Below are 12917 nucleotides of genomic sequence, written 5' to 3' on the forward strand. Positions count from 1 at the left end.
TCTAATGCTTTTATTATTATAATGTCCTTTACTGTAAAAAAGATGTATTACGGTACTTAAACTCTGAAATTGTCTGTGTGACTTTCTTCTTCTGTGGAAGCCCCTTTGCTTACAGACAGTACCTGTGATAAATGAAGGTCATTCAAGCCTGTTTTATTTCAAAATTTTAGCTGTGAATAAATAAATAACCCTGTAGGCGTCGAGTGAACTCAGCACATTCCTTACAACAGCCAAGAGCAACGCAAGGATTATTTCTGTGTCCTCATCTACCCCCTCTTCTCTCTCACACACACATAGTTTCCTCCCTCTGTCTTGTCTTGTTTTGACTTAGATTTTTTATTTGCATCTCTTTTAGCCCATTTGGGCTATTTCTTCCAAGAGTAAGTAAAGAATGTTGTCAGGACACTAGGGCGTCTAGTTTGAGGGTGGTACACCGGTGCAATTGGACGATAACGCAGCACAGTGTTTAGTACCATGCAGGCGCTAACTAAATCTCCCATCGCTGCCAATAGTCCTAAGTATTGTGAGACAAAACCGTGGTTGTGGCATCCCTGATGTGGTTGTGTCAGTCTGTTGATGAATTGAATACATTGATTGGACCACAATGGAAACAAGTCCCCTGGACTTTTTTAATGTTATCCTTTTAGCTTTAATGTCTTACTGTACCACGTGCCGTTTACATTTCGGACGAATAAAGTATTCAATCAATCAAAAGAGAACTTGCGTTCCTTGCTATTAGATGCTTACAAGTAATGTTACCAGCTTGCGGTGGTGTAAAGTAACTAAGTACATTTCTCAAGTACTGTAGTACATAGTACATTTTGATACCAATACTTTTGTACTTTTACTCAAGTACATGTTTAATTCTGGACTTTTACTTGTAACAGAGAATTTCTACATTGCGCTATTGATACTTTTACTGAAGTAAGAAATTTGAGTACTTTTTCTAAAGGTTAAATAATTCTCTCCACATCTCCAGGCCACCTTCACGTTCCTACCCCTGAACCCCATGGGGCTGATGATCAGACTCTACGACCTCCCAGCCTGGCACCTTCTCCATACTCCTCCCCCACGCTGACGCCTCGACGCGGCCTCGGCAGCTCCGGCGAGGCGGGGGACGGAGGAGACGGGGTCTCCCTCGCCACGCGGCAGTCCCTGGGCAGCACGGAGACACTCAAGAGGGGCGGGGATGGCGAGCAGCTCCTCAGCAGCTGCGAGTCGGCCAAGACCATCTGCGACTCTAAAGAGGCCGGCGAGGCGGTGGCGGTGGCCATGAGCACCCCCTCCATCAGCGTGGAGGAGGAGCGAGACGAGGCCACTGAGGTGGACAGCCTAGCGGAGGGCAGCGTCGGGGTGGCGGAGTCCGAGGACAGGTTCGACTGGGCCAGCGACGAGGCGCCGCGCCGCCCCGACAGCCTGAAGGGCATCCAGTCCTTCCAGAGGAGCCAGAGCAACCTGGCCAGTTTGGGTCTGGCGTTCCCGGCTCCGAACGGCTCCCTGGCCATCGGCCGCTGGCCCTCCGCGGCCGACCGAGGCTCCCTGCCCGAAGACTGGGAGAGCTACACCTACTCGCCTGGGTACGACAGGACCCACAGCAAGAGTGGAGACTCCAATGACAGGTATTCTGTCACTGCTTTGCTTCTCTGATTGTCCTGTACAGTAGCAGCTACAAGCTTGTAGGTCTGTTGTTTTTGGCTAATTTTCACCCATACGGCATCGCCAGAAAGAGACGCTAGGGTTCATGTGGTTAATGCAAGCCGCCAGAACCACGGTAGAACAGTGAAGCGGCCAAGCCTGGTGGTCAAATCTGAGAATGCGCTACTTCCTCATTTAAAATGCTACTGCGCGTGCATCTCCCATTTGTGCGCCTGCTCATTACTCTATGGCCGCTCCAATCAAAACCAATATCGACCCAATATTTCTACTTCCGGCAGACTTCCGGGTGCTTCGAAACGCCACTGAGCACTTTCATAGAAATGAATATCTGGGGGCGGGGCAATCCGCCCTCTAGATATATCATAACTCTATGGGTTAATGACATTCCATCTTATGCTAATGCTGTGTGTGTGCTACTGTACGGCAAGTCCAAGTTTAACGAAAACTAGCGAAAGAATGAAAACTACAAAACATTTTAGCTAACTCAAATACAAATAAAAAGTAGGTTTTTACAAACAACGATAACTGAAACTCTGTGTTATAAAACTAAAATCATAGAACATGTGCTTAGTTTTGAGTTTTGATATTGCACAATCCCTTTTCTGACCTTTTTGAATCCGAACACAATACTCCATATAACAATAAAACTAACCTGAATTGAAAACATAAAGTCAAAACAAACTAAAAACTAATGAAAAATTCCAAACTATTCCAACCTTGTGCAGGTCCAGTACAGAGGACTGCCTGGTGCTGATCTGCTGTGGACTTTATGACCTTCTGAGGGGCGTTCTGCTGCTGCTCCCGGACCTGATGCTGGAGGAGGTGATGGACAAGCTCATCCAGCCCGAGGCGCTCATTGTCCTCGTCAATCATTCCTCACCTCTCATCCAGCAAGGGGTCATGAAGGTACGGTCTGAATATTGCATATCGGGTTGTTTTGTTTTGGTAGATAATTTGGTTTTGGCTGTATTTAGACAGGGTAGTTTAGAGCAGTGGACCTCAAGGTCCAGCACCACCATAGTTACAGTGAGAGAAAGACAGGAAAGAAGGACAGACAGATGGGGAAGGACATGCAGCAAATAGCCTCAGGATTTGAACCCAGGCCGGCTGCGCAAGGACTGAGCCTTAATGGTATGCACTCTGGTGAGCCCGTCTGATTGGAATTTGTGAATAATGGAGTCCTCTACTGACCTCAAGAAACTGCTGTGCAACAATTCTTTCAAGGATTTTGGAGATGAACGGTCGTTTTGAAATAGTTATTGGTGGTTGTGGATTGTGGTTCTCTTTGATCAAGGGCAGGTTTTTATGGCGTGGCTCTACAAGTTTAATACTTTTTTAAATATATAACTTTAATTTTATAATGGAAGTCGCTCTGAAACCGTGCCCAGATTTGGAGTCATCATAGACAACGGAAGTCAATCACGTCATAGATGACACAGTATGGACACAGATCCGAGATCAACATTATTTTAAAGATTGGATGCTCAACATTTCAAAACCATCAGGAACACAGCTAGAGGTAAGAGAGAGATTAATAATGGAGATTAGGTTAGGGCCCAGGGTAGGCAGCACCTCTTTGAATAACTTGGGGGTTTACAATCTAAGGGGCAAGAGGACAGGTGTATTTGGGATAGGAAAGAAATCAGACAAGAGAATGACAGTTGACTGATGAACCAGACTAAACAGTAGCATTGTTATAATGAGCTTGATTGATTGAATGTTATCGATGTTGTCAACAAAGAAAGACAACAAAGACAAAAAAACATTTCACAGTCTGGGTAAGAGGCAGATACAGTAGGATGTGCAGCGTACAAGCCGGTCAATAGTTTTAAATTTGTCAGTAATTAGGACTGCAAAGTAGGCAGCTCTCGCCTCTTTGTTGTTCTTTCAGATGGAGAAGAGATAGACCTTTTAATGTGGATTTCCTCCAACTACAGTATGCTCCACTCTTCTAATTTCCCCTTTTCAGATGTCTAATGTTGTCATTGATCCAGGGGCAAGACTGAAGAAAACGACCTGGTAGTGGAGTGAGCTATGGAATCTATCTAGCGCAGAAGCACAGTGATCAATAAATCAGCTTAGTGTCAGGCAGGGGTGCCAAGAATCATAAAAGCAGGATTAACTAGAACCATGTGCTCCTCGGAGTAGAGGTCTCCACCAGGCCAGGTAATCTGACAGGTCCGTCTTGATGACATGACTATAGAGATATTGTTTACCGATTTGCGTGATGTTTGGACAACATCTGTAGGAGTAATAGCCAAAAATGTGTTTTGCAAAAATTGGCCTCCAGGCCAATGTGAAAAATGGGCAGAGGAGAGCAGAGGTTCTGCTCTGCCCTCCAGGGAGTGTGTGTACACAGTTTCACACCGATCAGTCCAACGGTGCTGAATATTTGCTGTACACACACAGACAAACACACGGATGGACAGGGGCCAAAATATAGTCTCAGCCACGCCTTCGGCCTGGCGGAGACAAAAAGTCCCCACAGAGTGAGCATTGAGGAAGTGAGTGTACCGCGTGCTTCTGTGGTTGAACGGGAGACAGAACAATACATTTTTGGTCAGAGACAAAACAAAACAAAGAGTTCAATATCAGGGCAAGGGTAAAAACTGTGTCACCAAAGAACCCTCAAAAAGGCATTCTGTGCTGTGATTACAGGAACTATTATGATGTAGCGCGGTACAGTATAAGGCTTTCATATGACGATTACAAGGCACATGTAAAAAAAAATCTTTAATCAAATAAAATGTCTAAAATGGACATCATCATTAACCTAATTTAATCAACCATTCTTCTACAGTGGGTTACTTAAAACAAATCATACACTACAGAAGATTAAAACATTTCTCATTTTCTCTGTCTGTCTGTCTCTCTCTTAGCTGCTGGATGCCTACTTCAGCAGAGCCTTCAAGGAGCAGAAGGAGAAGTTCCTGAAGAACCACGGCTTCTCCCTGCTGGCCAACCAGCTGTACCTGCACCAAGGCAGCCAGGGGCTGCTTGAGTGTTTTCTGGAGATGCTGTTTGGACGACCGGTGGGCCTCGAGGACGAGTGAGTCAGTGGGGGGTCTGCTGTACGACATCGGGGCTCTAAGGCAGTGGTTCTCAAAGTGGGGTCTGGGAACCCCCAGGGGTCCTTGGGGCGGGTTACAGGGGGTCCCCAGCAAAATGTGTTAATATAGCGTCACAATCATTTGAACTACTTTAACCATATTTTATTGGCTATTTAAAAATTGCCGATCTACAAGCTCACAGTACATCACACACTGTTTCTTTCTACTATTTTTGAAAAACAATTGAACTACAGAACTACATTTTCATCTGTTTGCAATGATGAATAATTAATTGTTTATCTGAGTTTGAATTCTGAAGTTGTTTGTCAAATTCCCGTTCACAGTCTGGACCTCGAGGACATGGAGAACATCTCGCCGTTCAGGAAGCGCTGTATCATCCCCGTGCTGGGGCTGATCGAGAACTCCCTGTACGAGAATGCGTTGGTGCACAACATCCTGTGCATGCTGCTGCAGCTCATCAACGCCTGTCCCAAGCTGGCGGACATTCTGCTGGACCACGGCCTCCTCTACGTTCTCTTCAACACCCTCTCCACCCTCAACGGCATGGAGAATGGGTAAGGCTGTCCAGCGGGGGATATTATTTGTTAGATAAGATGATCCCCATGGTGAAATTCAGGCGTCATAGCAACAACAGCAGTATGCATGAAACACAGGATACTGTAGGTACAGGTAGAGCAGAGAGATATATAAAAAATTGGATATACAATAAATAGACTTGGTTTCTCTGGACTGTCTGGAATTAAAGCGGCACTATGTAACTTTTTTTTTATAAATAAAATGTCCAATTTGTATGGGTAGAGTATATTAATACAATATAACGTATACAATTGAGGTGGTTGTATTTTGTCTCCCTGCTCTTCTATTGAGACATTTATATCGTGTCAAAGGTCATGTCTCACCTAGACGCAGGATCTGACACGAATTTTGACCTGATGGTCAAGATTCAATTTATCCACTGAGCAAGCAGCCAGGCTCTATTAGCTCAATGGTAAAACGTCAGCATTTGCGCAGGAAACCGGGTTCAAATCTGGGGTAGAAGAGGAAAGTTAAATAGTGCAGCTTTAATATAAAATATATTCTATCAGTAAATACAAGTATAATGTACAATCTACCACCAGTATGCATGAATCATCAATGGATATAGTATGAATGGATAATATGTGCCAACATTGAATGTGAGACTGATATATGTACAACCGTGTCAACGGGCCTTCAACAGTGTATATGAGTATATGTACTGTCAAGTGATACATGAATATATGAGTCATGGTTCTGTAGTGTTCCAGTAGCACATTTGCAAATGTACATCCATAAAGTACAAGTCTGACTTAAAACCTGTTTCCGTTCGAACCCTTGAGCCGTGAATTAAATCATGAATCTTATTAATGCGTCTGTTCATTGATCTGTGGAATGGAAGTGGCTGACTCACTCCCTGGGCTTTAATGTCCCCTCGCTCTTCCCATACAGGATCCCCCTGAACGACTACAAGCTGCTGGTGTGTGACATCCAGCAGCTGTTGGTGGCGGTGACAATCCACTCCTGCAGCTCCTCAGGTTCCCAATACTTCCGCATCATCGAAGACCTTATTACCCTTCTGGGCTACATGCAGAGCAGCAAGATGCGCCGCACACGAGGTTAGAGGGGGCTGGAAATGTATTCATACTGAAAAACATGATTGATGTCCCCTTGCTGTGCTCGGCAGCTATGGGTTAGCATTCACTATGTTGTACCGACCCACAAGCTCAAGCTTGTCGATTTTCAATTTAATTTATTTTTGAAACTTTAATGTCATGCCCAAAATGGGGACGACAGGTACTGTAGGACACTAAGTGGAAACATGGACCCATATCCCTGGGAACTGTATAAATTGCATTACAATCCCTGATTCCTCCACTTCTTTTTTTCCTTTCCAGAGATGGCAGTGGCTCTGCAGTTCCGTGTCCTCCAGTCAGCCATAGAGTTCATTAAGACCACAGCCAACCAGGACCCACAGAAGCTGAGCAGCTCAGTAAATGTGCCCAGCTCTCCGCATCACGCCATCTACCAGAAACGCAAGAGCATCGCAGGTAACAGTGATTCAAAACGACTCGGGAGTGTCTCCGATTATGCTTCATTTTCAAGTGCAGTTGTCCATTTAAACTCCCATTACACCTACGACAGGCAGCCTCTGTGGATAGCTTTAAAGCAAGACCTATTTCTTCACTCTTGCTTTTAGTTGATTTTTAATCTCTTGTGTTATTCATGTCCTCACTGTTTTGCCTGATTCATTGCCTTTTTTTGCTGTTGTTGTTGTTGTTTGTTGTTGTTTTAGCTTTTCTTTTTTGCTTTATTGTTAATTTAATTATTTGTACTTTTTCTATAATTGTATTCTTGCTCTGTAAAGCACTTTGAGCTGCATTTCATGTCATGAAAGGTGTTATACAAATCAAGTTCATTATTATTATTTAATGGAGCGTCTCGTGAAAGTGTCTCACCGCTGTGTCTTCCATCCAATCCCATTCCTGACTTCAAAGGTTCCTGCATGGCCCTGAAAGACTCCATTATCCCCCGCCTCCCCAGGCAGCACTACTGCTCCTATGGCCAGATCCCCCTGTCCCCTCCCTTCAGCTTCCTGTCCTCGCAGGATTCCCCCCTCCCCTCCCCCACTGGATCTCCGTCCTACATGTCAGGTAGCCGTGGGACATCCCTCCCTCCACGGAGGAGAGGAAAACATCTTCCCTTCAACGGGGACATGTTATTCCCTTTTTGCAGTGAACTCACCCTTTGCCCTGGTCCTCAACCCGGGGATTAATCTGCCCAGTACAGTACCTCCTGTGCATTACTGGTGCCCGTGTTTGCATGTGTGTGCGTGTGTGTGTGTGTGTGTGTGTGTGTGTGTGTGTGTGTGGGAGTGTGGTTTATCTGCTAATTAGCTGGAGAGATTTCAGCACAGATGTTGTTTTTGATTAGTGAATCTCTCTAATCATCCAAGCCTGACGATAATGATTTATGAGATAGCTGCATGACTGCTCCGTGAACTTTTGAAAGAAAGACACGTGCGCCCCGTTTATATGAAAACGACAACAACACCCACGTCCACAACGCTAAATGACTGTCGCCTTGACTGTAATGCACTTCTTCATTATATGCATCCTTCTTCAGGCCGACGTCGGTTCTCGCTGGCCCAGTCCGACTCTCTCCTCACCCGCATGCGCTCCGTGGCCAGCGACGAGTTGAACCAGATGATGCAGAGAAGGATGAGCCAGGAGAACCCCATCCGAGCCAGTGAGACTGAATTTGTGCAACGCCTGCAGAGGCTTGTGGTCCTGGCTGTCAACAGACTCATCTACCATGGTAAACATTGACAGTGTCTTGTGTATATACAGTAGTGTTATCGACATACTCAGCAATGTTGGGGCCTCTGTGGTCGAGAGCAATTGTTGTTCCCAAACTTTTCAGGCCACGACCCCCCAAAATAATCATATTTGAACTGGGGACCCCCACCCTGACAAGCACTTGGAATTGTAGGCATTACATTTAGTTTGACTGGGTTCCAAAGAAAAATAGCCGATCTACATGCTCACAACGCCTTGCCGTGCAAGGCGTTGTGAGCTTGTAGATCAGCTATTTTCACAAGTTTTGCCTCTTTCTTACGTAATATTTGGCCAATTTGGTATTCAAAAGGAGATCACTGATGGTGAAATCAAAGAAAAGGACCCGCTCTTTGCTCTTTATTTCGACGTTTCGGTCGTTAGAACTTCATCAGGACAGACAATGTGGTCTAACGACCGAAACGTTGAAATAAAGAGCTACATTTTTTTTGCAAGTTTCTGACAGTCCTTTTCTTTGATTTCACCATCAGAGATCTCCTTTTGAATTATGCATTTTTTGACTTACGCACCTGTCACCAACATTTTGAGGTGTGCATCTGCGTTCTTCACAAAAGCCAATATGGTATTAAAAAAGGTCTTCAAAGTCATTCAATTTTAACTTTAGAAATGTGCAGATACCCTGTATGCACTTGTTGTTCGTTTGTTTACTGTTGAGTGAGAAAACATTGTTGCACATTAAACTAATCATCTGGGGACCCCCCAAAATAATTTGGGGACCCCACTGCGGGTCCCGACCGTCAGTTTGGGAACCACTGGTCTAGAGCAGTGGCTCTCAATGTGGGGCCCGGGGACCACCAGGGGTCCTTGAGACGGTTCCAGGGGGTCCTCCAGTAAATTAGTAAATATATCATCAACATTTTTACAGTTTAGCCACTGTATTTTTGAAACATTTTAACACCATAAATCTTGTATGGTACAAAATCCCTGGTACAAAATATTTTCAGATGGGGTTCCGCTGCCAAACACTTATTTTTTTGGGGTGTCCTTGGCCTAGAGATTATGATGACCATCACGTTCAGTCCCAGGTTCAACTCCTCCAACAGTACTGTAGTCAGGTGTATTTCTTTTTTTTGTGACCAAATTTGTATTGTACATTTTACAAGAGCAACCCATTTTTCTCAGCAATTTGATGTACAGTGCACGGACAATAGGACATACATATTTGTTGCCTGCATGTGTGCAGAACACATGCACATATACACAATCCATAATCACCCACCTACAGTACATGTCCTGTCACCTATTTCCCTTTTTTTGTACACAGGGCTACCCTCCCTTCACTACCTCCCTCCCCCCACCCCTTCCTATAATCCCTCCTGTTGGTTCCATCATGACTACAACTGAAAAGACATCCACAAAATTCAATGACTAATATATACAGGCATATAGTCAGGTGTATTTTGAGCAAGATACTAGGGCCAGTGCCAAGGTTGATAAGAGTGTCAGCGAAGTACCTGAAATGTACATATGAATTCTGCTTCCACTTTTTGTTTTGCTCAGCATCGTTTTTGTGTCGCCTCTTTCTCGTTCTAGATGTGAGCGAGGACTTCTATGATCTGCTGAACATTCCTGACTCCCCAGACCAGACGTCAGGCTATCAGCTGACGCCCGATCCAGGTGAACAAGGCCAGGACGAGAGCGGCTCTACGCCCGCAGCACACTCGCCCATCCCCTTCCCCCTCCCCCCTGCCAGCAAGAAGAGCTTTCAGAAGGACATCCTCAAACTCATGATGGAGGGAATCAAGATTAGCCTGGTAGGATAATAGAGGATTACTAGCACTATCAAACTGTAATTTCCTTTTATATGTAAGGAGCCTCTGAATTCACCACAAACATTGTGTTAATTGCTCAGCGCTAACTAAAGTGTGCAGTTTTAGTGACCATGGTTGTTGTGGCTCCGCAGGGCAGCACCGGTCGGGGAGGAGCCCCTCATCAGCAGTGGCGCCGGATCCTGTGGTCGTGTCGGGACACCTTCCGGGTGCAGATTGGCCGCCTGCTGGTCCACACACTGAGCCCTGCACTACCACTGTCTGACAGGAAGGAGGCGCTGGAGTTTGTGTTTGACGCCAAACACTCAGAAATCCTCAGGGAGAGTCTCAGCCCAGGTTTAGAGGTGAGAGAACTAAGATCTAATTGTCTAATTCAATGTTTGTTTGTTGTTAGTAAATGTCCCTTTATTTTACGTTTCCTACACACACACACAAAAAAAGTTTTAAACATTTGACAAAAAAACTTTTCAGAACAAAAATAAAATAATTTCAGAAATGTTCTGAAAATGTAAACATTTTAAAAGAAAAATAGATAGTGAAAATAACAGATCTATGAGTTGCGATGCACACGCTGTAAGCTTGTATATCGGCAATTTTCTCTATTTTTGTTAATTCATAGTAATATTTTTGTACGTTTGGGTCCAGTGGAGACACCAAATATATATTTTTTATATATTTATATATTTATATATCTTGACTTGAGATGAAAAGTTCATCAGTCATTGCTGTCTTCAATCATTAGCACCTTTAATGCAATCAGTCTGAGCACAATCATGACCAGTATTGTAGATCCTTGCTTTGTTAGTGGAAATACTGTCATTTATATTATTTGACACACGAAAGGCTCACAAGAGTCAAAAGCTTTATTTTTCCTACCAAATTCTGGAAAGCAATACATTTTCCACCAGAAAAGAGTTTTGATTCAAACGTACTCAAATAGTATTGAGTGAGTAAGCGAGTTGAACTGTGGTCTGGCGTTTTCACACATTCAAACATTACAGTACAGTGGGGTTCTCAGACAGCAGCCAGGCCTTGGCTCTGAAATAATCCAGACTGATGTTTCCTAATGCTCTCCATCAGCCCCCTCAAGTTAACCATGGAAGCCTTCTGTCACTCTTGTCTGTATGCAAGCTGAAGTGTGTGTGTGTGTGTGTGTGTGTGTGTGTGTGTGTGTGTGTGTGTGTGTGTGTGTGTGTGTGTGTGTGTGTGTGTGTGTGTGTGTGTGTGTGTGTGTGTGTGTGTGTGTGTGTGTGTGTGTGTGTGTGTGTGTGTGTGTGTGTGTGTGTGTGTGCGCGCGCGCCTCCTCCGAGGGCTTGACTGGTGGTCTGTTGCCTGCATGGGACTTTGCCTCTGGTCCATCACTGCCTGAGCCTAGCTCAGCTCAAATACAGCTTACATTATCGTTGCTGTCCAGCAGAAACCTTTCATGCCTACATTAAGAACATTGGAGCACAGGTTATTTTTTCCTGAAAAACATACAAAGTTTCCAATCCGACATCGACTATTGGTTTGTTTGTTTTTCTTTGTATTTCTTTTGTATTGAATAATTCTTACAGAGCAAAATACATCCAGACAGACATCAGGAATCCCCTCCCCCCTCAAATATCACATATTTAAATACTTGCATCATATATTCCTCTTATTCATCCCACAAACGGATGACAATATTGATCATTGTTTTGGTTTATTCTCTCAGCACGGCCCTAAGCTGGCTCTCTACCTGCACGAGATGCTGCACGATAACAAGGACAACCTCTCCAAAGAAGAGCAGAGCGCCGTGGGCATCTTCATGACCTCACTCAAGCTTTGTGGTCATCGATGCATACCCCCCAATGCGCCACACAAACCGGAAATGCTCAAGGCTATCAAAGAGGTAAATTCTATACAGGAAAAATCCTGAGCCTTACTTAGATACTGTAGATCATGTAAGTGAGCATGTACACATGCACAGTTAACCCATTTAGACCCGGGAAAGCATCTCTGTCATTTTATATGCCATTTTAGAATAGCAGATATACAAGCTCATAGTGCGGCACCGAGTGCCGCGCTATGAGCTTGTAGATCTGCTATTTTTGAATAGCCAAAGAAATCTTAAAATGACACAGATGCGTTACCGGATTTAAAGGTAGGGTAAGTGATATTTTTGGGTTAAAACAAAAAGTATTTTGTTAAAAGGTTAAAGCACTATATTCTGATAGTAATCATTGCTATAGAGTGTTTGTTCAGTAACCGATGTCTCCCTGTCTCTCCAGCTCTTTAATAAACAGAAAATACATTTTCTGGTAGGTGTCAAAATCTCAGCCAATCAGGAGAAAGTACCCATTTTTAAGCTTCATTTTTATAGTGTTCCAGTTCCAATTTTGCCTGCTCATTTCTTAGTGTCATCACTTCCAATTTCACTTGTTTAATCTATATCCTGATTGAGTTCTCTATCCTGATTGGATAAAATTTGAAATAAAACTGAAACTGAAACGAAAATGCATTTTCTGTTTTATAAAGAGCTGGAGAGACATGGAGACTCCTTATATGGACAGGACACTCTATAGTAACGAGCACTATCAGAACATAGACCCATTTTGCAATTATTTTAATAATTGCAAATCACTTACCCTACCTTTTAATGGGTTAATAGGGTGCATCCGGGTGGTGCAGGGCTACCTGCCCACCTGAGAGACCGGGAAGCCGACAGGGTTTTTTTCTGTCGGTGCATCAGCAACTCTACAGTTTAGACTGGTCACCTGTTCAGCAGGGTAGCAGAACTGGGAAAATGTGCGCGTTCCTCCGCATGCGTCACACCGTCCCAGTGAAACTCCTCACTGTCAGGTGAAAAGAAGCGGCTGATGACTCCCACGTGTTTCAGAATAGACTGAGTTTCACTACACCCTCCCCAGACTAAAACAGTAGGGGTTGGCAGTGACAGAAAGGCTAAATTAACACGCCCGATTTAGCTGTGTTTAAAGATGAACAGTCCTCATTAGGTGAGCCTCTAAGCGTTCTGCAGCGATCCAGTGTTTAACAGTATGCCAAATTAACATTTTCAGTGCGCCTGA

General features: G+C 44.2%; 1 protein-coding gene across 4 annotated transcripts in view; it reads left to right on the forward strand.

Moving 5' to 3' along the window:
- Positions 1 to 12917, forward strand: part of lyst (lysosomal trafficking regulator) — a 90686-nt gene that overhangs the window by 58303 nt on the left and 19466 nt on the right. For 3 of the 4 annotated variants that reach the window (XM_084077280.1, XM_084077283.1, XM_084077282.1), the window contains 11 exons: positions 980 to 1619; positions 2382 to 2562; positions 4536 to 4705; positions 5051 to 5281; positions 6195 to 6361; positions 6641 to 6793; positions 7241 to 7396; positions 7869 to 8060; positions 9632 to 9852; positions 10002 to 10211; positions 11564 to 11740. In XM_084077280.1, the coding sequence (XP_083933406.1) occupies positions 980 to 1619; positions 2382 to 2562; positions 4536 to 4705; positions 5051 to 5281; positions 6195 to 6361; positions 6641 to 6793; positions 7241 to 7396; positions 7869 to 8060; positions 9632 to 9852; positions 10002 to 10211; positions 11564 to 11740 (2498 nt within the window). The remainder of the gene's footprint in view (positions 1 to 979; positions 1620 to 2381; positions 2563 to 4535; positions 4706 to 5050; positions 5282 to 6194; positions 6362 to 6640; positions 6794 to 7240; positions 7397 to 7868; positions 8061 to 9631; positions 9853 to 10001; positions 10212 to 11563; positions 11741 to 12917) is intronic. The other variant, XM_084077281.1, reaches the window with a different exon arrangement.

This window comes from Gymnoscopelus microlampas (assembly GCF_963454915.1).
Source record: "Gymnoscopelus microlampas genome assembly, chromosome: 13".
In the NCBI taxonomy this organism is placed as follows: Eukaryota; Metazoa; Chordata; class Actinopteri; order Myctophiformes; family Myctophidae; genus Gymnoscopelus; species Gymnoscopelus microlampas.